At 42.5% G+C, this 25,010-nt stretch overlaps 1 protein-coding gene across 1 annotated transcript in view; it reads right to left on the bottom strand.

Moving 5' to 3' along the window:
• DNAJC1 (DnaJ heat shock protein family (Hsp40) member C1) overlaps positions 1-25,010 on the bottom strand; it is a 119,231-nt gene that overhangs the window by 29,989 nt on the left and 64,232 nt on the right. Inside the window, exons 7-8 of the mRNA XM_068146341.1 lie at positions 22,720-22,810; positions 11,626-11,792 (exon numbers count right to left, since the gene is read on the bottom strand). Coding sequence (XP_068002442.1) covers positions 11,626-11,792; positions 22,720-22,810 — 258 coding nt within the window. The remainder of the gene's footprint in view (positions 1-11,625; positions 11,793-22,719; positions 22,811-25,010) is intronic.

The following is a 25,010-nucleotide window of genomic DNA, read 5'->3' as shown; positions in this document are numbered from 1 at the left end:
CTCCAGCCACTCTGACCCCAGCCTGCAGCACTGCATGGGGTTGTTGTGGCCAATATGCAGAACCTGGCACTTGGATGTGTTCAATATCCTGCCCTTGGACTCTGCCTATCTGTCCAGCCTGTTGAGGTCCCTCTGCAGAGCCTCTCCACCCTCCAGCAGATTGACTCCTGCCCCCAGCTTGGTGTCGTCAGCAAATTTACTGATGATGGACTCAATGCCCTCATCCAGATCATCAATAAAGATGTTAAAGAGGATGGGGCCCAGCACTGATCCCTGGGGCACACCACTGGTGCCTGGCCTCCAGCTGGATGTGGCACCATTCACCACCACTCTCTGGGCTCGGCCCTCCAGCCAGTTCCTAACCCAACGCAGCGTGCTCCCATCCAAGCCACGTATGCTCTGCTTTAATCCACCCTGGTGCAACACAGCCTGTTATGGGTGTTTTGAAACCATTACCATGTGGTATGAAACCCAATCAATACTTTAAATCATCCCCAACTTCCCAGACTGCGTCATGACGAAGGAGATATTACTGCACAGCTAATCCTGCCAACCACCTGCTCTGCAGTGCTGGCCTCTTCTCTCTCTCTCCTGTCTTTTGTCCAGCTTTTCTGTTCTGCTTCCTGGCACATTAGCAGGTGGAGACCTTAGCTCAGTAACTTCTGGATTTTTACTCTTTTTTTTACTGCTGTCAATCTGTTTCTCCTACTTCCATTCAGCTTAAACAACTTATCCAAAATTGGGGTGGGGGGCAGGGGGGAGGTGTTGTCCCCCTATCTTCCTCAGTCTAGTTTCAACTGTCTCCATCAGAAGCACTTCAATACCACAGCTGATGTCTAAATAATATTACAGTATCACAGTATCACTTAGGTTGGAAAGGACCTTGAGGATCATCGAGTCCAACCTATCAACACAGACCTCATGACTAGACCATGGCACCAAGTGCCACGTCCAATCTCCCCTTGAACGCCTCCAGGGATGGTGACTCAACCACCTCCCTGGGCAGCACATTCCAATGACGAATGACTTGCTCGGTGAAGAACTTTCTCCTCATCTCGAGTCTAAACCTCCCTTGGCGCAGCTTGAGACTGTGTCCCCTTGTTCTGGTGCTGGTTGCCTGGGAGAAGAGGCCAACCCCTTCCTGGCTACAACCTCCCTTCAAGTAGTTGTAGGGGGCAATGAGGTCACCCCTGAGTCTCCTCTTCTCCAGGCTAAACAACCCCAGCTCCCTCAGCCTCTCCTCATAGGGCTTGTGTTCAAGGCCTCTCACCAGCCTTACACATCAAATGCAACTTAACTCCTCCACTGGCAGTGCCATCCTGCACTGCCAGTAATCAGTTACTGCCTACAACACTGGAAATAAATCACCTTTCAGGTCCCTTCCAACCCAAACCATTCTCTGACTCGATGTCCAGTCAAGACCATTACAGTTAATAAAAACAACAGCAACCACCAAACACACACTAGAAGTTACTTAGTACCTACATTCTCTATTACTTTCATTCCAGAGCTCTAGCAATCCATATTTCCAATGTGAATTACAACTGCCACCTAGTAAATTGTAAAAATTGAAGCATTTTGTATCTACATTTAGTCAGTAGCACTTGCTCTATCACCCAGTGACCCCTCCCCAGATGAGAAGGGAGGCTCAGGAAAAGGAAAGACCACCCACAGGTTGAAATGAAAATGGAATTAAATAGACAAACTAACACCAATGCACATAAAAAGTATGCAAAGTTAGACTCAGCTTACCAAAAATGCAGGAGTCAGAACATCCAAGAAGTTAATCTTCAGAAGCAGAAGGAAAAGGAGCAGGCTCATGAGGAGTCTGAGGAGGAACAGGAACCTGAGTAGAAGGCTCCTTTCTCATCAGCAAACTTCTCCACACTGAGTGTGATACTGATGGGACACACCTGTAGCAAATTCAGCTCAGCTGTCCTGGCTAACTCAGAGCTGCTGATGGCCTGCAGTCCCTGATGTTCTGTCCCAGCAAGGTCATTGTGTTCATGTGTATGTGTTTATACAAATTAGTGAACCCAGATGCACCCTTTAACTCATGATTAAGAAGAGAACACCCATAAGAGAACTTTGGATAGTCAGAATGTTGATGGTCCCTCAAAAGGGCTGTGTGAAAACTCTGATGCTATACAACACATTAAATCTGCTGCTTTTCTAAGAACAGAATAGAAATTAACCAGGTTGGAAAAGACTTTTGAGATCATTGAGTGCAACCCATCACCCAACACTATCTAATCAACTAAACCATGGCACCAAGCACCCCATCCAGTCTCTTCTTAAACACCTCCAGTGATGGCGACTCCACCACCTCCCTGGGCAGCACATTCCAATGGGCAATCTCTCTTTCTATGAAGAACAACTTCCTAACACCCACTCTAAACAGCCCCTGGCGCAGCCTGAGACTGTGTCCTCTTGTTCTGGTGCTGCTTGCCTGGGGGAAGAGACCAACCCCCACCTGGCTACAGCCTCCCTTCAGGTCGTGTAGAGAGCAATAAGGTCTCCTCTGAGCCTCCTCTTCTCCAGGCTAAGCAACCCCAGCTCCTTCAGCCTCTCCTCACAGGGCTGTGCTCCAGACCCCTCCCCAGCTTTGTTGCCCTTCTCTGGATGTGTTCCAGCAACTCAACATCTTTCCTAAACTGAGGAGCCCAGAACTGGACACAGGACTCAAGGTGTGGCCTAACCAGTGCTGAGCACAGGGGCAGAATGACCTCCCTGCTCCTGCTGGCCATGCTGTTCCTGATACAGGCCAGGATGCCATTGGCCTTCTTGGCCACCTGGGCACACTGCTGGCTCATGTTCAGCCTACTATCAACCAGTACCCCCAGATCTCTTTCTGCCTGGCCGCTCTCCAGCCACTCTGACCCCATGCTCACCTTGTGAAAGCCCAAGGGCAGCAGCAAGCCCCAGAATTTCCTTTCACACTACTCAGCTGGAAACCATGGGAGAACCTCCCCTCCTTCACAATTTACATCCCAAGGACAGACACTGCATTTAAGAAATTCTGCCTGAACAGAGGTTCCAGAGCTGCATCTGAAAAACTCTTGTGTGTCTGTCCACAGAGATGACAACTTTGTACCACTGACTTCAGCTGTTGGGTAGTTTTCAGCTGAGCACTACAAATGGAAAACACACATTGCAAAACCAGTCAGGCTGAATTATGGCAGCAAGTCACATCAATCACTTCTTCTGGGATATAGAGTCAGTTGAAAAACTACTGAAAGCTAGAATTTGACACCACAGCATCTATAGCATGGTGTTGAAATCTGTAGGTTATTATTCTTGTCTGTACAAGACAAGAACCAATGCTACTATATTTAATTAGACAGGAAGTTTAAAAACTCAATCACAATCAGGAAACATCACGCAAATGTCAACTGTATGGCCTTAATCCAACACATATGCAGGGCTGATTGGGTTTGTAACTAGTGTGTAACTGTTTATACACCATATTGTTACTATCTTTAGGAAATGTCCTTAGGGAAATATGTATTTGGCTGTTTGTTTCCTCTGCAAGCTAGACTAAATTTTGGTTGTGCTGTGAAACATATTGTTTCCAAAAAAACTTTTTCCCTAGCTGTCACATCAAATAATTTCCTCAGATCATTTAGATGCTTTTTAATAGTCTCCGTAAAGGCTCACAGCGTAACTCTCCTGGCTTGGACAGATTACGACAGCCCTCCACCCAAACTAGTTCTAGCCAGCCTGAGCATGGTACATTTGAAAGCAGAATGTTATTGAAGTGTTACTATTCTATAAACACTGTTTTACTTTCTATAAATACAAGAATAAAGAAATAAAGCTTCCCATGCTTTGTTCATGCTGGGGAGAGGCCTTGAGCACAGCCCTATGAGGAGAGGCTGAGGGAGCTGGGATTGTTTAGCCTGGAGAAGAGGAGGCTCAGGGGTGACCTCATTGCTCTCTACAACTACCTGAAAGGTGGTTGTAACCAGGAAAGGGTTGGTCTGTTCTCTCTACCAACCAGCACCAGAACAAGAGGACACAGTCTCAAGTTGCACCAGGGGAAGTTTAGGCTCGAGCTGAGGAGAAAGTTCTTCACAGAGAGAGTTGTTAGCCATTGGAATGTGCTGCCCAGGGAGGTGGTGGAGTCCCCATCCCTGGGGGTGTTCAAGAGGGGATTGGATGTGGCACTTGGTGCCATGGTTTAGTCATGAGGTCTGTGGCGACAGGTTGGACTCAATGATCTGAGAGGTCTCTTCCAACCTTGGTGATACTGTGATACTGCTCACCTATACAAACTAATAGGCTGAAGAGAGAAAGGCAGACAAGGAAAGGCAGATTCCACACTCTTACATAGCAGCTTCCCAGTTAGCTTTTATTCACTATCTTTATGTATTCCTGAACTATTTTAGGCAAAAGTCCCTAACTCTTGCTCAACTCTTAGTACTTATCCCAGTCATGACAACTTTCTCCTACCAATCTGCAGCTAGAAGAATTTATTTTCTTCACTTTGTATTTACAAATACATCTTTTTCTTTGATGTATATCTGCCATAAAACTGGGGAAAAATTACTTGAGATGGTAGTTAAAGAACAGATCATCATACTCTTAGAACTTTACTCTTCCTTAAGAAAAAGCTGAGGATTAAATCCAAGAAGTTTATTTAATATTGCAGATGGAATCAGATTTCTGAACTAATGATTTGATATTCACAGCTCAAAAGCAGAAGGGTCTTATTCTAGATTTAAAGATGTGGAAAGGATGAGCCAAGGGAAATTCAATTAAAAAACCCCACCCAAACACATTTATTCTCTCCTCAAAAATTATTCAAGTCCACAATAAAGTTCACAGTAGCTTACATATTTAAAGATGGAAGAACAAAACCAAGGTTATCATCTGCGTTTGAAGAGATACAATTCAAAAGGTCATAAATGCATTCCTTCTAAACAAAACATACACCAACTGGCTAGAAATATGCTAAATCCACTGATTAGCTGGAACTCCTCTGCTCTGGTTCAACAGTCACATAAAGAAACAATAAGAAGGTACAAACCCAACAAGCCTTTGGCTGTTAAGTATGGTACTTGAATAAAAACCTGAAGATTTTCTGGTTTTCTTTTGCTCATTAGATTGACTTGGTGGCAAGGAGAGAGGAAGAGCAAAAGGAATAGAATCACTACGATGTATTTTAGAATAAGCAAGGTGCCCATCTGCTTTTTGCTAAATCCAGTCCTGTTCATTGTCACCTCACAAACACAGGACACAAGAATCACAGAAAACATCTGCTTGGAAGAGTCCTCAGTGATCATCCAAGTCCAACCCTCAACCCAGCACTGAAGGGTCAACATTACACCCTGTTCCTAAGCACCAGGTCCACACGCTGCTTAAACACCTCCAGTGATGGTGGCTCTACTGCTACCCTGGGCAGACCAATCCAGTGTTTGAGAACCCTTTCAGTGAAGAAATATTTCCTAACATCCAGCCTGATTCTGCCCTGGCACAGCTTGAGTACCTTTCTCCACAGTGTTTCAGCTGTTAGCATCACCATTTTATCAAGATCAAACCTGCATACACTGTTCAGTACTTGTTCACCAACCTCAGGCAGGAATCAGAGTATATTATACAGCTAGATTTAAACATCTGTTTTTAAAAGTGTGTGTGCAAGGCAAAAGCTTTTTCACTAACACTAAAAATTCTTAAGCATGATAGCTGTAGGAGTTACTTCCAGGATATGAAGTGTAGAGTCATTTCAAAATGCAACCCCCATTACTCTACTCAGGCTGATTACAAAAGGGTTGCCAACGACAAAGCCTAATAAACCACAGGAAAGCCTGGAGTCTTCTGACTTCACCCTTTCAGTACCACTCCAATGCAGATTTTGGGGTAGTTTTCTTTTTTTTTTTTTTTAAATGAAGTCTCTTTTCAGTGACACTACATTGCTGAACAGTTTTGTAATGGCATTCTGAGATTTTCACCTCGGGGTTACCGAATTCAATATGGCCCAGATCAATAGTGACTCAAAGTCATCACCATTTGATGAGAGTGTGGAGCTTAGGTTAAAATGTATTATGAGCTTAGATTAGCTCCTAGTGAATAGCTTCATAACTGACACTAACAGGTATGGCTGCTGGCAGTCTCAATATAGAGCCTTCAATTCGACGGGCACACAGTGATTTGCTTTCTCCACCTACAGCAAGCCTAGGGTGAGACACCAGCAGGGCACCATGAGGAACCTCAGACTGCTTGCTTGTACCTGTCCCAGGAATAAGAGAGATTGGGAATACAGACACACTTTTCAGATATCCTACTTGTTTCACTGCTTTGAAAAAGAAAATCATTTCAAAACTAGATGACCCCAAGCAGCACACTCAAACCAAAATGCCCCTCCCGCCTCCAAGCCCAATTCATTAAACCAGCTGGTTTACACAGCACCTTAATCCTGCTACCATACAAACTGCTTGCTTCAGGAATTAACATTTTTTAAAAGCCTAGAAACTGTACTCAGGTAATCTGTCATATGATGGCTGATTAGAACAAGCACCATGTTATTTGCTACTAAAGAAAAAGCATACTCAGATTTCACAGCAGCACAGATGTGGGAAGATTCAAGGCAGAAGAGAGCAGGTGGCAGGCTAGCTGGCAATTATGAAACATGCAAGATTATAAGATGACTAAAATTTAATTGTCAAAACTATACTTTTTAAACTATCAAAATAACAACAATTTAGGATTTCTGTGGCATTTTGCCTTTTAATGTTATAAAGCAGAGAGACCTCCTTTGTACAATTCAAGTTAAGTTCCACAGCTAGCTATGAAACAAAACCTTCAGGATGAAAAAGCTCACTCGGGTATCAATATCCTATTTATGAAACACAGAGCTTTGATGGCCCAGGCTGGGAAAGACAAAAACACAAACTGCATTTTAACCAGAGAAGAGCTCAGCATAAGATGACCACAGCCTACAGTTCAACAACTGGAAAACAATGGCAACTACTCTGTTTCTGCACCAACCAATGAACTCTGTAAAAACAATGCTTATGGGTACTTTTGCTTCAGGGTACTTTTAATAGTCCTAATTTAAGGGTAAAAGTAAAGGGTAGCAAATGGAACAGATTGACATTATCTCAGCTTCTTGAGCTCTGTGCACAAAAATAGTTTTGACTATTCCTGCTTTAGTAAAATCAAGCCAGGTGCTCCTGCAATATCAGAAACACCCAAATGCCAAGACGTGCTGTAGGGTAACATGAAAAACAAAAATAATGAGAAACATGATTTTCTAGCCATACATCTGGTCCACCTGGATGGGATCAGGCACTGTCTTTCTCTGCCTTTATCTCCCCTGTACAGAGCAAATAAATATCAAAAGGTCATTAGTATCCACCCCTCATCGAGCCAGAACTTGGAACTCTATCTTCAGAGATGAGCGAGTCAAATAACGATACGGAATGAAGAGGAGATCCCGGGGGGAGAAGATGAAGAATCTGTAAACCAAAAGGAATTATAATCCTGGTCCCACTGAAGAGAGAGATAAATCTCCCATTGATTTCTCAAGGGCCAGGATTTTCATGCAACAACAACATTATTCACACAAACAATGAACTCTCGTGAAATCAACCTGTGTTACAAATCATGCGAAACCCAACCACAACAAAGAACGTGAGATAAATCCTACCGGGAGAGAAATTACTTGGCCATGATTCATCAACAGAATGATTCCAGAAATACATCTATTCTTGCATGAATAGTTGCAGATACGACAGAGCAAGATCAGATGGAACAAAAAAGGCCTTCTAAGAAGTTGCTCTTTTTCCTTCCAGCTCTACCCAATAGGTTACCCAACAGCAAAGCGAAAGTTTAGATGGTTAGAGAGTATGGCAAGAGTGGCTTAACACCATATGTAGGCCACAAAATGATGCAGCTGAGAAGGAAGCCCATGGTAACACTCCCTCTAAATTTCCCTTAATTCCTAACTGCACAGAACACTTTTTCCAGTCAATTTCTGGTGACAGATAAAGGAAAAAAAAATAAATCAGAAGCTCAAGCTAAGTAAATTAAGATTCTTATCTCCTCCTAGCAACCCAGAGGATCTAATCTGGGAGTACAAACCCTCAGTGACAAAACAAAAACAATTTCAGAAATAAACTTTTCCAGTACTTGCTTTGAAGAGCTTTGTTATCAGCATGAGAATGAGCTTTTAGCAATTGCTCTGCATTTTGTAGTCACAGTTGGCATGAGCACAGTGCTATATGAATATGCAGTTTAATGCTGGGTAAGGATGATTTCCCACCTAGAAGAGGCCCTCAAGTGTCTCACTGCTTCACTTCCACGCTCTCAAATACAGCTGAGACTGCTCACGTTGTTTTCAGCAGAAGGAGTTAAAAGAATGTGGTACATGTTCACAGAGAAGTTTCCCAACTGCTGTAGGTAATGTGTCCGCTGAGGCCAATTGTATGAGATTCAGCAAGGCCAAGAGCCAGGTCCTGCACTTGGGTCACAACAGCCTGATGAATGCTGCAAAATTGTCCAGTGGAAAATGATCTGGGGGTGCTGGTTGACAGCCAGATGGAGAGGCTGAGGGAACTGGGATTGTTTAGCCTGGAGAAGAGGAGGCTCAGGGGAGACCTTACTGCTCTCTACAACTACCCCAAGGGAGGTTGTAGCCAGGAGGGGGTTGGTCTCTTCTCCCAGGCAAGCAGCACCAGAACAAGAGGACACAGTCTCAAGCTGTGCCAGGGGAAGTTTAGGCTGGAGGTGAGGAGAAAGTACTTCACAGAGAGAGCTGTTAGCCATTGGGATGTGCTGCCCAGGGAGGTGGTGGAGTCACCATCCCTGGAGATGTTTAGGAAGGGACTGGATGTGGCACTTGAAGCCATGGTTTAGTAGTCATGAGATCTTGAATGACAAGTTGGACTTGATGATCTTTGAGGTCTTTTCCAACCTTATTGATTCTATGAGCCAACATGAGCCGAGAAGGCCACCAGCATCCTGGCCTAGATCAGGAGCAGTGTGACCAGCAGGACCAGGGAAGTGATTATCCCCCTGTACTCAGCAGCAGTGAGGCCACACCTTGAGTACAGGGTTCAGTATTGCGGGCCTCACTACAAGAAAGACATTGAGGTGATGGAATGGGTCCTGAGAAGGCCACAAAAATGATGCAAGAGCTGGAACCTCTCTGCTGTGAGGCTGAGAGAGTTGGGGGTGTTCAGCCTGGAGAAGAGAAGGCTTCCAGTGTTTAAAGGGGGCTTACAAGAAAGATGGAGACAGACCTTTAGAATCACAGAACTGTTGAGGTTGGAAGAATCCTTTGGAGTTCAAGTCCAACCATTTGCCTAGAGCTCACAATCCCACCACTACTGCTAAACTGCCATCACTCAACCACATCCCTAAGCATCACATCTATGCATCTTTTAAATACCTCCAGGGATGACGACTCCACCACCTCCCTGGGAATTCAAATTACTGTAGTAACAAATTTTAGGTCTGGCTAAAAATGGAAGGATGTAGTCTTCACAGGCTTGGAAACAACTAAGGAGTAAGCAAATGTGCAGCACAGAGGAATCAAACAAATGCCAGCAGCAATTTATTTCACTATTTTGACACAGAAGTCAGAGTGTTGCCCTAACTCCACCCCAAACACACCACTCTTCTCATCTTAGTCTTACAAACAAGGTACATTTCCAAGCCAGGAGATTAATTTGTAACCCTTCTGTTACCTGTGTTTGTCAGTTCTAGGACGAAAATTATACATTTTCAAGCCAACATGTTTTAATAAAAGTTCCCAGCATATAATTAGGCTAACTGCCACTACAAACCCTTCTCTCTAGAAAGAGCCTCAACAGTAGGCACAAGTCATATTGTTAGGACTTTGCCTTCTGTCAGATGAAACACATGATGTATATAAGCCATAATCAAGAGATAACTGCACCTGGGAATTAAGAAGTGAAGGTTGTTTCTTCCTTTTTTTTTTAAATAGAGAAGGATCTATTCTTGCAAGCAAAATATTATTAACTGCAATTAAGAGAACGAACCAAGCCTCATAAAACTTGAGAGCACTAGGTTCCACTCATTTCTAATGAGCAAGAATAGCAGTTATAGTAGAAATCAGAGAGAGCCTTCCTATATTCTAATCAATCACATCCTATTATAACAAGATTTCTGGTGTCATTGCACAAATCACATTTGTGAGAGACAAAGTTGGCTCTTGTGGTGTGACTCAACAAAGATAAAACCACTTGCTGCTTGCCCAGACAATAGCTGATATGTGTTGGGAAGGAAGGTGCAAAGATCATGTAGGAATCCTGTCTACCAATCCTGGATGCAAATCACCTTGCAATTGCATCATGATAACACTGGACTGCAGCTGGCCTACAACAATGGACCTAGGACCCAGCCATCAAGCCTTCAGGACAAGACCTAAGGATGACTTCCTGGCCACTGAATTCCTGAGGGACAATACTTGGACACATACCTAAAGACTAAAAATCTGTATAAAAGACTTGAGCAACTACTGGTTTGTTGAAGAAAAATGTGGGGGACTGTGTCCCCCAGACTGGATGATTAAAGGAAGAAAAGCACAGGAGATGAAGGAAAACACAGGAGAAGGAGCATGCTGCTGAGAAGGAAAAGCCCAGGACAATGCTGCTCCGGAGAAAAGAGGCCATGGAGCCTGGAAGAAGCAGACTGAACCCTTCTCTGTGTCCTAAGTTCCGCCTGCTGCAACTCCTGGAGCTGAAGTGGCTGCCCAGAGGACCACACCTCTTCTCCAGCCAAAGCCTCAGCACCGTTTCTCTACAAACCCAACATCTCCTGCAGCACCTTTCCTCCACAGACTCAAACTGTCTTGGAGGGTGAGGGGTGTGGTAATATAATTCCTTTCCTCTTCTCTCTCTCCCTCTCTATTTTCTCCCTCTCCCCTTCTTCATTTTGCTCTATTTTGTTAGAATTGTTAATCTTTCACCTTGTATAAATCCCTGTTGTATACAGTGATTCAATGTGTAGTGTCCAATCTAATGATGGTGTACAACAGATTTGTGCCATTAAGAAGCAGACTGAACCCTTTCTCTGTGTCTTAAGTTCTGCCTGCTGCAACACATGGAGCTGAAGAGGCTGCCCAGAGGACCACAGCTCTTCTCCAGCCAAAGCCTCAGCACCCTTTCTCTACAGACCCAGGTTGCCCAGAGGACCACATCTCTTCTCCAGCCAAAGCCTCAGCACCCTTTCTCTACAAACCCAACATCTCCTGCAGCACCTTTCCTCCACAGACTCAAACTGTCTTGGGGGGGTGAGGGGTGTGGTAATATAATTCCTTTCCTCTTCTCTCTCTCTCCTCTCTCTCCCTCTCCATTTTCTCTCTCTCCCCTTCTTATTTCCACTTTATTTATGTAATAAACAGTCTAGCTGTTGATATTTTGGCCTGGTTTGTGCCTCTAATTTCACATCACGAGAATATTCAAAAGAACCGAGCCTCTTTCCCTCTCCGGACTGAGACAACATTCATCATCAATATCATCTTTTCCATGATGTCTCTGCCTGACAATTAATACTTCTCTAGACTGCAAGGTGGTGGTACACACACAATATTCCACTTAAGAGGTGAGCAAGAGAACCAACATTGCAAATGTGTAGCAACATGAAATATTTTGAACTTACCTTCTTTTTTTGTGTCTTGTTCCTGCCTCCCAACCAATCATCCATCTGTTCCTCAATCTCTTCAATTGAAGCTCCATGATCATATGATGGGGTATATGAATTTAATTCCAGAGCTGTGTATGCAGGGAACTCTGATTTGGGTTTCCTGACTTTAGGTTTCTTCTCCTCTATACAAAAGTAGAAAAGAAGCAGGAAAAGTGATGCTACTAATACTGCAGAGAAGAACAATTCAGAAGCAGACCTTGCTCCTCACCTCTTAATGCTTTGTTAATATTTCCACTGAGGAAGTGGCTTCAATTTCTTTGTTAAACATCTAGTTCAGAGCTCTACACAATAATTCCATTTCAATAAAAAACAAATAGCAGCACCCATTAGCCTCTTTTCTCTCTGAACCATGCCTTAGAGAGCCAAATGAGACCCTCAACATCACCATTAGCTCTCGTCACTGCTGCACCATCTGGCAATTGTAATTAGTACAGGCAAAAGCACAGGGAGCTGTTAGATGATGTCAGAAGTCCAGCTGACTTCAAAGAAAGTGCCAAAGGTAGGAAGGTTGAGTTTTAGACAATGTTGCATTGGTCAGCTGTGCTGAGGAAAAGCTTCTGAGCCAGGAGATAGCTTTTGTACTCTCAGATCCTTGTAACTACAAAGAGTTCCATTCTAGCACTTACACATTTAGGAAGACTCAACGTTGGATCTCATTTCTCAACCTGATCACTGTTCCCTGCTTTCTGTCCTTCAAATGGTAATAGGCTGCACCTTGTGTACTGTGTCAGTTCTGGGCCCCTCAGTTTAAGGAAGACATTGAGACACTTGACTGTGTCCAGAGAAGGGCAACAAGGCTGGGGAGAGGCCTTGAGCACAGCCCTGTGAGGAGAGGCTGAGGGAGCTGGGATTGTTTAGCCTGGAGAAGAGAAGGCTCAGGGGTGACCTCATTGCCCTCTACAGCTACCTGAAAGGTGGTTGTAGCCAGGGAGGAGTTGGTCTCTTCTCCCAGGCAACCAGCACCAGAACAAGGGGACACAGTCTCAAGCTGCACCAGGGGAAGTTTAGGCTCAAGGTGAGGAGAAAGTTCTTCACTGAGAGGGTCACTGGAATGGGCTGCCCGAGGAGGTGGTGGAGTCACCATTCCTGGAGGTGTTCAAGAGGGGATTGGACGTGGCACTTGGTGCCATGGTCTAGTCATGAGGTCTGTGGTGACAGGTTGGACTTGATGATCCTTGAGGTCTCTTCCAACCTTAGCGATACTGTGGTACTGTGATAAATGGAAGCAGCAAGCTTAGAGGACAAGAAAGTAGTAGCACAACCACCACTACCTAAACCTCAGCAACTGAAAACATATGCTCTATATATGATGGTCTCAAAAGGTAGCTTTAAGAGTGATTGAACTTTAGGAAAGACAAGAGGATGAGGATCAGAAACAGCAGCTTGAGCATTCTTCTTGAATTCCTGAGCTGCAGAAAGCAGCCATAAACCTCAGGTATGCCAAATGGGATGCTTGTTTTTTCCTCACTGTTTTAAAAACATGCTGTACTCACAAGAAGTGGATGTCCCTAATCATGTTACTGAAACCAAAAAAGGCTTATCTAATGGCTGGCTGCAGCTAAAAGAAAGTGCTGCCACTTTTCCAATCTCCACTGTGTCCTTATCTTCTGTTTGTGCTTTGACAGGCATAGAATCACAGACTGGACAGGAACTTAACCAACCACTTAGCAAACCAATTCACTAACCTAGTAGAAAATGATTCTTTTAGACTTGAAAGGAAAAAGAAATACTCCAAGTCACTTAAAGGTGGTGGGCAAGGAAAAAGAGAACCACACTTTTCAGCAGCAGTGAGCAGAACAGCTTTGAGCCAACCTTTGCAACCATGCTCTAAGTGTTCTGAGCATCACAGGAAAATGCCTGTTTTCCATTGAAACCTTCTGGAAAAAAATCCTGAAGAGGACAGAGGGACTGCTCCCTACAGACTCTGATGCAGAATTCCTTTTCCTAACAGTCTGTGTGCAGGAACAGCAGAGTGAACAACTCCATGCATTTGACACACTCCTAGGAACTGAATATTTATAAAAACAATAGATGGGCATCTGATCCATGACTATAAATACCTGAGGGGTGGGTGTCAAGATAGATGCCAGACTCTTTTTGGTGGTGCCCAGTGACAGGACAAGGAATAACAGGTATGAGCTGGAACACAGGAGATTACAATTCAACACATGGAGACACTTCTTTGCTGTGAGAGTGACAGAGCCTGGAGCAGGCTGCCCAGCGAGGTTGTGGAGCATCCTTCTCTGGACACTTTCAAAACCCACCTGGATGCATTCCTGTGTGACACACCCTAAATGATCTGGCTCTTGCAAGGGGGTTGGACTCAATGATCTCTGGGAGGTCCCTTCCCACACCTAACATTCTGTGGAAAGTTTCATGGCACCTTTCAGAAGTCCAAAAAGAAAAGGAAGTTCATACAGATCTTTAAAGTTAAGAGAATGACTAAGGATATTGTCACCTTTTAAATGTACATTGTTTAGAGACCTGGTTTAGCAGGGGGGAAAAAAAACCTTTAACTTTGCTTGCAATTTTTAATATTTAATATGTAATATTTAATAATTTTAAATATTTATTATGTTACTATTAATATTTAATATTAATATTAAGTTACTTAAGAGTAACTTAAGTAGCAATTTGTGTCTGGAACTTTTTGGTAACCTTCTATAGGCATGCATAGCAAATATAATGGAATGGCATCTGCTCCCCCTCAAAAAAAACCCCAAAACTAAAAGGAAGTCCCAAAACCTTAACCAGAATTTCTCTCATTGTTCAGATGTTAGTGAAGATAATATTGGTGCAAATTTATTTTTGTTTCAAAAGGTATTTTAAAAAATAATCAATTCACATATATTAACAGTAAAATCACCTCATCTGTCCCCTAAACTGCCACATGTAATAACTTCTGGAATCAGAGTTAAGATATAGAATAGAATAGAATAGAATAGAATAGAATAGAACAGACCAGACCAGGTTGGAAAAGACCTTCGAGATCATCAAGTCCAACCTACCACCCAACACCATCTAATCATCTAAACCCTGGCACCAAGTGCCCCATCCAGTCTCTTCCTAAACACCTCCAGGGGTGGTGACTCCATCACCTCCCTGGGCAGCACATTCCAATGGCCAATCTCTCTTTCTGTGAAGAACTGCAGCCTAACATCCAGCCTAAACTTCCCCTGGCACAGCTGAGACTTGCAAGGATAAGTAACAATGGTTCACCTGCTAGTTACTGCCAAATGCATACTCTGGCTAAAAAAAATCTAGGAGGTGACCTTCAATGACATTCACCACTTGTGGCACTGTGTGTGTTGACCTGGAATTACTGAGCAGTGGAGACACACCAAGACAGTTGGATGTTCCTGTATCTTGCACCTCATCAGCTACTGTCTGCTACCTGTCCCTCAAAATATGCAAATAGTTACAGCCTGCATGCCTCTAAAATTTCAAAATGAAGACTACAAATCACCCAGGTTCTTTCTGTAGCCATTCACAAGTAATTCTGTGGCAGTATTTCCAGAAGACACTGCACCTTACTTTAACATGAGGTATCAAAAGTCGTATCTAGGCTTTCTTCAGGCATTTAGGTGAGAGAGGATGATATAGGTAAGACACCTACTGTTTGCTGACCATCAAAAGAATGACAAATCCCACCTGGAGAAGACAGCTGTACAATGTGAAGCAAGAACTCAACCACAGTTAAGACTTGTCCCTACCATGTCCCACACATATACAAAAAGATGGAGTTCAGCATAACCTTACTGGGATAGTAAATTTAGAAAAAGAAAGAAAATCAACAGAATTGAAGTCTCAGCATGTTGGACACAGGGCTCCCAATAGCCCACTGAGAACTGTTTCACCTCAGAATGTTCAAAAGCCACTTTTCAGAATAGGAAAGCACATAAAAGGGGGTGCAAAGGTAACATTAGAAAGGATTTGAGATAGAGGAAGGTCAGAAGTTATGTTCAGGGCTTGTACTGTACAAGATGAAGTCTCAGCTTAAGGCAGCCAAGCCGTGTTGCGCTTTCAGTGAAGAGGGACAAAGTACAGCCAGCTCAATAAGACAGAGAATAGAATAGAATAGAATAGAATAGAATAGAATAGAATAGAATAGAATAGAATAGAATAGAATAGAATAGAATAGAACAGAATAGAACAGAATAGAACAGAATAGAACAGAATAGAACAGAATAGAACAGAATAGAACAGAACAGAACAGAACAGGTTGGAAGAGACCCTCAAGATCATCGTGTCCAACCTATCATCCAACACCACCTAACCAACTAAACCATGGCACCAAGCGCCCTATCAAGTCTCCTCCTGAACGCCTCCAGTGACAGAGGAATAGCTTGCTCTCAAAACTATTTTCTGGGAACATTATGTATTTTAATTGCCAAATGAGACTGCAGTCACTGAGTTTATGAAAATAAGTAATAACTAAAACAAATTAAAAAGAAAAAAGGAAAAAAAAACTATCCACACCCAATAAACCAAACCCCACCAAAAACCCCAACCAAAATGCAAGCCATTCAAAGTACAGGGAAATTTTACTTGCTAGCTGATGTAAATGTAAAGCATTCAGATAACTTTTCAGAGGAAAACAAAAAAAAAAAGATTTCATATAGAAAGAAGAAAGAAAATAAACCAAAAGCCAAGTGCCAAACTTCTGCAAAGTAAGTATGACACATCAAGCTGGAGCTTCCTTTGTCTGCAATGCTTCTAAGCTTTAGGCAGCAACAAGAATTCACAGAATTCATAGAAAATATGGCCCAAAAAGATAGTGATGTCTTGAAAAGAATCACAAAAAGAAAAGGGACAGACTGACTGGCATCTCAGGTTTGACACACAAGAAGTATGACCACACACAGGGGTAGACAGCAGCCACTAAGACACTGCGTGGAGATCTCCTTTTCCTTCACCATTGTTCATCCACCTATGCAACTCCACCTATGCAACTCCACCTATGCAACTCCACCTATGCAACTCCACCTATGCAACTCCACCTATGCAACTCCACCTATGCAACTCCACCTATGCAACTCCACCTATGCAACTCCACCTATGCAACTCCACCTATGCAACTCCACCTATGCAACTCCACCTATGCAACTCCACCTATGCAACTCCACCTATGCAACTCCGGAGGACAACTACAACGTTTACAGACTAAAATTTGGTGAAAATGAGAGAGAAAAATAAAGGAATCACGTGCATGTAGAGCAACACAGAATATAACAGACCCAAAGAGTCATGGAAAAATGATACTAAGGTTTTGACAGCCTATTGAAATAAAAAAAGGAGCAAACTATATTCACTATTACTGCAAATATGGGACAAAAAACTTGTATGTTTAAAATAGATAAGTTCCTATACTCAAAAATCAAAGTAATTATACACAGAATCAAAAGGATTGTATGAATCACAGAATTGCAGAATGTTAGGGGTTGGAAAGGACCTCAAAAGCTCATCCAGACCAACCTCCCTGCCAGAGCAGGAGCACCTAGAGCAGATCACACAGGAACACATCCAGGCAGGTTTTGAATATCTCCAGAGAGGAAGACTCCACAACCCCCCAGGGCAGCCTCTTCCAGCATTCTGTCACCCTCAAGGGAAAACATTTTTCCTCCCGTTTCCACAGAGCTTCCTCTGCCTCAGCTTCCACCACTGCCCCTTGTGCTGGCATTGGGCAGCACCAAGCCGAGCCTGGCTCCAGCCTCCTGGCACTCACCCTGCACATCTTTATCAACATGAATGAGGTCACCCTTCAGGCCCCTCCTCTCCAAACTGAAGAGGCCCAGCTCCCTCAGTTTCTCCTTGTAGGAAAGATGTGAATGCATCACAAGTTAGAGACAGATATATACATCTGCTGTACTGAAACCTGGAGGCTAGTTTATTTTGGAGCAAATAACTAAAAATGTGCTGTGATGAATCCAATCTGAACTACAAAAAACACCCAACCAACCTCTCACAAGCTGTAGGGCTTTGATGATGTTCACCTTTTTCTGAGTACCTACTCTTCCCAAAGCTTCCTGTTCCCCCCCCAACACCCCACCATGACAATATGAAAGGGTTAGAACTAAAGCCTCTTTCAAAGGAGCCCCATAATGCTGGATGCTCGTGGAATGCTTGCCATAAAATCTGGAGGAAGGTTTGTGGAGTCAGGCCTCATGCAGCCTAGCTGAAACAATTGGAAACAGCACACAAGCTGGCAAGCAAGTTCAGAATCCTTCCAGCCGAAACAATCAGTGAAAAGGATGATACTTAGTTTCCATAATTAGGCTTCAGAGGTAACAATTAAGTCATCAGAACATTCGCACCCAGGCCAACCACAACAACAGTGCATTCCATCAATTAATTTCCTCTGAACCTGCCTGTCAGCAGAGCATTACTGAGCAGGCACCCAAAGGGTGCATTTTGGCAGGGATTAATCCTAAACACAATTACCCAAGGTGTTTCTCAATTGGTTGGAAGTAAATGTAAAGCCATCTTCAGTATAGTGCCAGATGGCAGAAATTTGCTCCAAGTGGTTCACAGTGAGGAGGGAAGCACAGGAAGAAGTAGGACTATGGACTGGCTGGTAGTCTGGAACCCATCAAATCAAAAGTATATTTGAAAATTACACACTTAAGGACCTTATGCCACATCTGCACTTATGAGAGACTGTGTGCAAGGAACCTTTGATGTAACAGCTTGCAGTTATGGTGGACAAGTGATCTGAAAGGAGGTATCAGAACAATGGGAACTGAGGTAATCTGTGATTCTGTAAGCAGAAGTAACAGAAGAAATATGGCTTTATAATCCAAAGATGACAAATAAGACTGGATGGCAATCCTGGGTCCAATACTTACCACTACACTGGAAAATTAACTAGACAGAAAGGCCACAGAAACTAAGGGCTAAAGAAATGCTTTACATCAAGAAAACCTGCAGATAAATAAAACTTCCTCTTTAAGCCCAGAAAAAAAATGCTTATAATGAAGAACTGTAAGCTAAAGCTGGAGAAATCCATAATGAAATTAAGATGTAACTAGAGAACAGTAGAAGTAATTATCTGAAACCATGAAGGGCTGAAGATATCTCAAGGTTTTCTGATCAGTACTGTAACTTGCATAACAAGATGCTAAAAGCTGAAGTGCCTCCCTGGCACACAAACAGACAAATCATGGGAATCAGTAGTTTTAGTTGATTTTTTTGCCTGTAAGAGTCTGAAATAAACACATTATACTAGATGGCCTAGTGGTGTCTTCTATTCTTAAGTTTCATGAAACAATGTAAAAAGCTAGCCAAGCAACAAGCTATACCCCAGACTGGAAAAAGGGAAGCTATAGCCCATGCTGTGTGGAAAGGGGGAAGCACCAAGCCTTAATTCAGTCCAATGTGCTAAAGTCTGGATTTTTCACAGCAGGCACTCAGGTATGGCATGTCCTACTACATAGCCCTGTACAGAGATATAAACACACTAGAGACACCATCATGATACAGGAAGAATAGCAGTCATACAGCCACAGGGGTAATAATTTTGTACTTCAGTTAAAGCTTGAATGAGGGGGGTGAGGGGAGGAAAAAACCAACCAAAACCCCCCACAAAAAAAGGGAAATCTAACTAAGGACTTTCAAGATAGTTTATAACAAGAGTTTCTTGCCATAAATTGTTCCTGGTGCCTTGTATATCAGGGCAAGAATTCTGGATTTACAAAGCAAATGCTTGGTAACTAGGATGTCGGTGAAGCTCACCTGTAGTACCCAGCAGGTCCTTTAAAGATAGGCTCTAAAGAAGCATATCTTAAAAACAGATTTATGTCTTTGTGCTGAAGGCTAGGGAAAGCAAATACAACATGAACAGAAAGCAAGGACACTATCAAGGCTAAGGATAAAGAAAGATAAATGTGTTTTCCCCCCAAACAGACGTGGCTGAAAAAAGTACTATGAAGAGCAAGAGAGGAGCGGTAGAGCTGCTAGAATTTGCCTTGCTAACTACTGAAACTTGCCAATTCCAGTTTAAAAACTGGTAATCATCTGCCTCCACTGACACTGTCTGCCTAAGTCTTCTCAGCTTAATGACTCCTCAGTTCAGTTAATACATGCTCTATTCTGCACCCTATAACTTAGAAGAACAGGGCTATTTATTGCTAGAGAAGCATTCCCTGATACACGATTATACATATGTGACACTACAGGAGAGGAAGAAGCTAAAAGGAAGTTTATTAATTAAAGCACTTCCATTTTAAAGTAAATTTTGTGTTTGGGTACCTAAACATGAAAAAGGCATGAGAAAAATATAAGGCAATCCATTTCTATTTCTCTACATGTTATCTACCCAGTTATCTGTAATCCTATACAAACCTTCATGGTGCTTAGAACCATGAAACTTGCATTGTAAGTTGCTTTTTTTTTTTTTTTTAAGGTTTATAGCTTTTTCCTGAGGTTTGGGGCTAATGGAACTGGGGTTGTTTAGCCCTGAGAAAAGGAGGCTGAGTGAAGACCTTCGGGCTCTCTGCGAGTCCCTGAAAGGAGGTTGGAGTCAGTGAGGGTTGGTTTCTTCTCCCTAGTAACCAGCAATAGGATGAGAGGAAATAGCCTCAAGTTGCACCAGGGGAGGTTTAGGTTGGGGATTAGAAAAAGTTTGTTTCCTGAAAGTGTTTTCAACCACTAGAACAGGCTGCCCAAGGAGGTGGTTGAATCTCCATCCCTGTAGGTGGCTGCAAGAGGCAGAGATTCAGTGCTGAGGGGCGTGATTTAGCTCCAGCCTCGGCAGAATTAGAGAATGGTTGAGCTTGGTCTTAAAAGTCTGTTCCAACCAAAATGATTCTGTGATTCCATACTTCTAAGGCACTAATGACAATTTTGAACAGACTGAGAAGTGATCAAAACCACTGCCTAAGTTCCAGAAAAACACATAAAAATTGTGCATAATACTGCCTTACCAAGAAGTTACTTTTTCACATGCCTTATCAACAGCATTTCAATGACACCTCAAATACTGTGCATCCTTTCTTACATTGCAAATTGTATTTTCCTCCTCCGGTACCCTTCTCTGGTTTTAGTTCAAGCTGCCTACAGAGTTTCAGCAGGAAAGCTGAAACTGGCAATTAGGTCATGAAAAAACAAGCAATGCAAAACAGCCATTGCTAATCTGCAGAGATACATTTACTCAATTAGATAGATGGAAATGTTATTATGAACTCACATTCCAGGGTCTCTAAAACCAAGAAGAATGGGGGCAAATAAAATGTATGCTTGCTGCCTTATAAACTTTCTATGCTAATTGTGAAGTGACAATGCAGACCAACACTGAAATAAGCAAATTTGACAGATGCTTTGCATGCAGCCTTCAGGAAGAAAATTATTATCCCTCCCCCCAGTAACATAGATGCAGCTCTTGCTCTTCTCTTGGGACTCTTATTTCCTTGTTAGAAATGTAACTGTCAACTGATTCTGCTGCCCAGAAGCAGCACTGCTGCAGCTGACCAAATGACCAAATTAATTCCATGTTAATTTTCAAACCCTGCTAATTACAGGTGGTGACTCTCAATCCTTCCTCTTGCTCCTTGCCAGCAAGCCTACCAAGGGAGGACAGAGTGCCAGCCAGTGAGACTGGTGACGACTGGCCCCTGCTCACATGAGTGACACTGGGTCGCCTGGCAGACATGAAGGTCACATGCCGTGTCACCATATCACATCCAGCAGCATGACAGGGGACAGGGTGGTGCTTCTGTGAGAGGTCAGGGGTGACCTGGAGGGGGATGTGTGCTAAACCTGCACCTCATGTGTGGGTACTGCTGCTGGAAGCACCAAAAAAGCCAGTGACTCATATGTGACACCTGGCAGAGGAGAAACACAGAAAAGCCCACATGTGGTCTTCTAGTGAAACACAGGAATGTCCACATTACAATTTTCATGACTTTGTACTTTCATTTGCACTTCTATTTTCAAATCCCAGTCCTTCTGGAACAGCACTTCCCAAGGAAGAACACATGCCAGCTATTCTGAACAATGGCAGTATGTTACTAGCTGACAATTTAACAAGTTTTTAATAACCCGAGTCAAGACCCTTTTCAAGGGCCCATTTTGTGGCAGGTATCTCAGACATAATAGCAGGCCTCCCTTACAAGCATTAAATGCAGTATTTTGCTAGATTTGGCCTGGGTCCATGATGTTCACTGATGTGCTGAATGTTACCCATTTTCTCAAAAGAGACTCAGCTGTGGGTAAGTTGGGAATTATCACTGGAACTGGATCACTGCTGATTTACAGAATTAATGGATTTCAAGTGCTTAAGACTTATGCATACCCCAAACTAGCAAATTATTGCAGCACACTCAGTGCAGAATAAAGCAACTCAAAAGCATGCACTTTAGTACAGTAAATAAAGCAAGAACACATACACAGACAGACAAAAAACCCAACTTTTTTAACTGTCTTCAGAAGAGGGTAGGGTTAATCACTGGCAGAAGTAAATAATTGGAAGGAAAAAATCACCTATAACTATTCTGAATATTAAGGGAAATGCTAATATTTTTCTCTGGTCTTTTATAGGAGTGTAAAGTCTTTCAGGCATTTATTTCAACAGCAGCAGGAATCCATCTTCCAAGTCTCCATCCATGCTTTTGGAAATTCCAATTGTGTTCAATTTCTACCACAGAAATCAACTCAATACAGATGAAGGAAGCATTAAACATAGTGTTTGAAACAAATATTTAAGGATCTAGAGAATACCAGGATGCTCAAAAAAGCAAGAGGTCACTTCTGAAAGCACATACTCTGCTCTAGACATCTGAGATTTCCCTCTAGTGCAAAGCAGCATTTCCAGCAAAGCATGCTTGTGGTGCTACAGTATCACTGTCACATGAGCTTTATGCTTCTATAGGAACAAACCAGCTGCCTACTGCAAAAATTAGTCACAAAATTAAAAGCTTCACATTAACAGCAGTAGAGAAATTACTATAAAGCATGTATTTTAGAAGATGATACAAATGTTTATTCATACACATCTGGTGTAGTAGGTATATCACATTACAGCTTTGTTTATTAAGACAGTGGTAAAAAACTCACTCTGAAGTGTTTCAAGTTCAGCCTTAGCCAGGGCATCTTCTTTCGCCTTCATTTTTGTTTCTTTATATTCTATATATAATTGTCTGGCATCCTTTAAGAAAATGTTGCAATGGCATTAGCATCCTTATACAAACAAGTTAGTGCAATGGCTCTCTTTAAACTTCTCAACCTCACCAAAAAGAAATATTCACATACATTCATTTCCTTGAGTTACAGCAATGTGCAGCACAGAAAGCATTTGTTCAGAGTACAGAATTCTTGTGAAAGAAAGGTTCAAATGTAATTGTATTGCTGTTACCGACTATGAGGCTCAACAACCTGCAAAGTAAAATCATTAGGACCACATTTCTGACCACTACCTACAGCTTTGCACGAGGCCAGACTCTCACTTTGCTCACATCAGCAATCTGGGAGTTCAAGAAAGAAAGAATAGTTTTTAATCAGAGTTGTGTGTGCAAGGACAAACAAGAGGCAACTGCCAGGCAGCAGTCAACTTGGTGTGCACAGATGATGGTGCAGCTGCATGCTCCAAAATCCAACTTCTTCCCTTTTGTTTTCCTTTCCTTTCCTTTTTGTTTGTTTGGTTGTGGGTTTTTTTGGTTGACTGATTGGGTTGGGGTTTTGTGTTGTTTATTTTAACCAACTTCTACACTGCTATTCAAGTGCTGAAGATATATATTAAAGCTTTTTTTTTTCCCCCCTCCAAGGATTAGACTCTAATCTGAAATCTATTTGGCAAATGTACAAATAAAACTAGAAGCCCCATCACAAATCTCTCCAATAAGGTACACATTTCCAAACTCTGATGAATTAATAAGCACAGATTTGGTCTGAAAGCTTTCCAAGGTGAACAAATAGATTGCTGAGGTTTGAGCTGTGAAGAGTTTTCTTTCTCCTACTTGGCAGTTTGAGAGATTTCTGTACTCATTCAAAGAAAATGAAACACTGAAATGGACCAATTATTAGTCATCATTTCCAAGCATGCAGAACATCTCTTGTAGGAAGTAAAAATTACAGCATTAGACAAACCTAATTTTAGTTCCTTATAGCCAAAAATAATTTCATTCTTGTTGTTACATTAACAGTTCCATTTCTTATATATAGAAGTGTAATTTCAACTTTCATGCAGGAAGTATTGTAAAGCACCAGTAAATAGTTTTGTAATGTCAACTGCAATCCCACACATTTGAACAAAATTTGGTCTCATTAAAGGCATCTTAATAAATTCTGAAAAGAAAAACTGAGTCAAGCAGCCATTGCTGCCTCTAATGGCAAAAGTCATCCAAAACCACTGGTTCCTCCAAAGTCACCACAACAGTACTCCTTTACCTTAGACTGGCACCTACCCCTTCAAAGATACTTGAGGAAGGTGGAAAAATAGGGCAGAATCATGATGCAGCTCTGAGCAGAGCTTGTGTATTTCGGAGACATCTCACCAACACAAGCCAGCACACCTGAAGGCTAACCCTGACAAATTCCCACAAAAGATCAGTAAGGCTTCACCTCCTTCCAAAATATCTCTTCTTACTCTCTAGTTGTCTCTGTATTTGGATACAGGACAAGGAAAGCTGCATTTCTCTGCCACATTTGTGTTGGAGATCACCATGCACAGAAGAAATGTTAAGGAGCCTACATAACTTTATGGTGCTGGAATGTAACAGATGAGAGCAGTTCACATGCTTACAGCTTTGGTTTTGGGGATGGGAAAGAGGTTGGGGGCTGGGGGGGGGGGTTTGGTAGTTTTACTAGAATTGGATCTAAAAAAAAGAAAACCCAAATGTGTGTGGGAGGCCTACCATTAACAGCAGCTGTGAAGGCTCTGAGGAAACATTTAGTTTCTATGTTAGAACACTGAATTACAAAACCAGGCTCGGCACTGGTTCTCCTTTCAGCTTATCTGAAACATGAATTCCCTGCCACATATGGAAACTTTTCCTTCTCCTCTCCAGATCTGGATTATTTGCATCATTAAGAAACAGAAAGAGCCCTAAAATGTAATGGTTAACTTCTGCTGCAAGTTGGAGACATTTGGGTTGTGTGGCATACTCAGGACTCAGACACTAATACCCAAAAAATGCTTTTGTTTAAGGCTACGATTTCAAAATGGCTACAATTAACTGGCATTTAAATTTAACCCATTTGACACTGAAAGCCAATATTTGATGCTAAATTCTGGTGTAAAATCCATTATTGCTTGTGGGATCTCCAGACAGCAGGCACTAGGGGGTAACTGTCAATCTCTCCAGCACGTCAATCACGGAACAATTGGAAATGTGGCTTAGATGAAAATG

Source organism: Melanerpes formicivorus, unplaced genomic scaffold (genome assembly GCF_026170545.1).
Source record: "Melanerpes formicivorus ecotype bairdi unplaced genomic scaffold, bMelFor1.0.p_v2 SCAF_13, whole genome shotgun sequence".
In the NCBI taxonomy this organism is placed as follows: Eukaryota; Metazoa; Chordata; class Aves; order Piciformes; family Picidae; genus Melanerpes; species Melanerpes formicivorus.
Note: the sequence above shows the minus strand (reverse complement) of the source record. Positions and strands in the feature narration are given on the sequence as shown.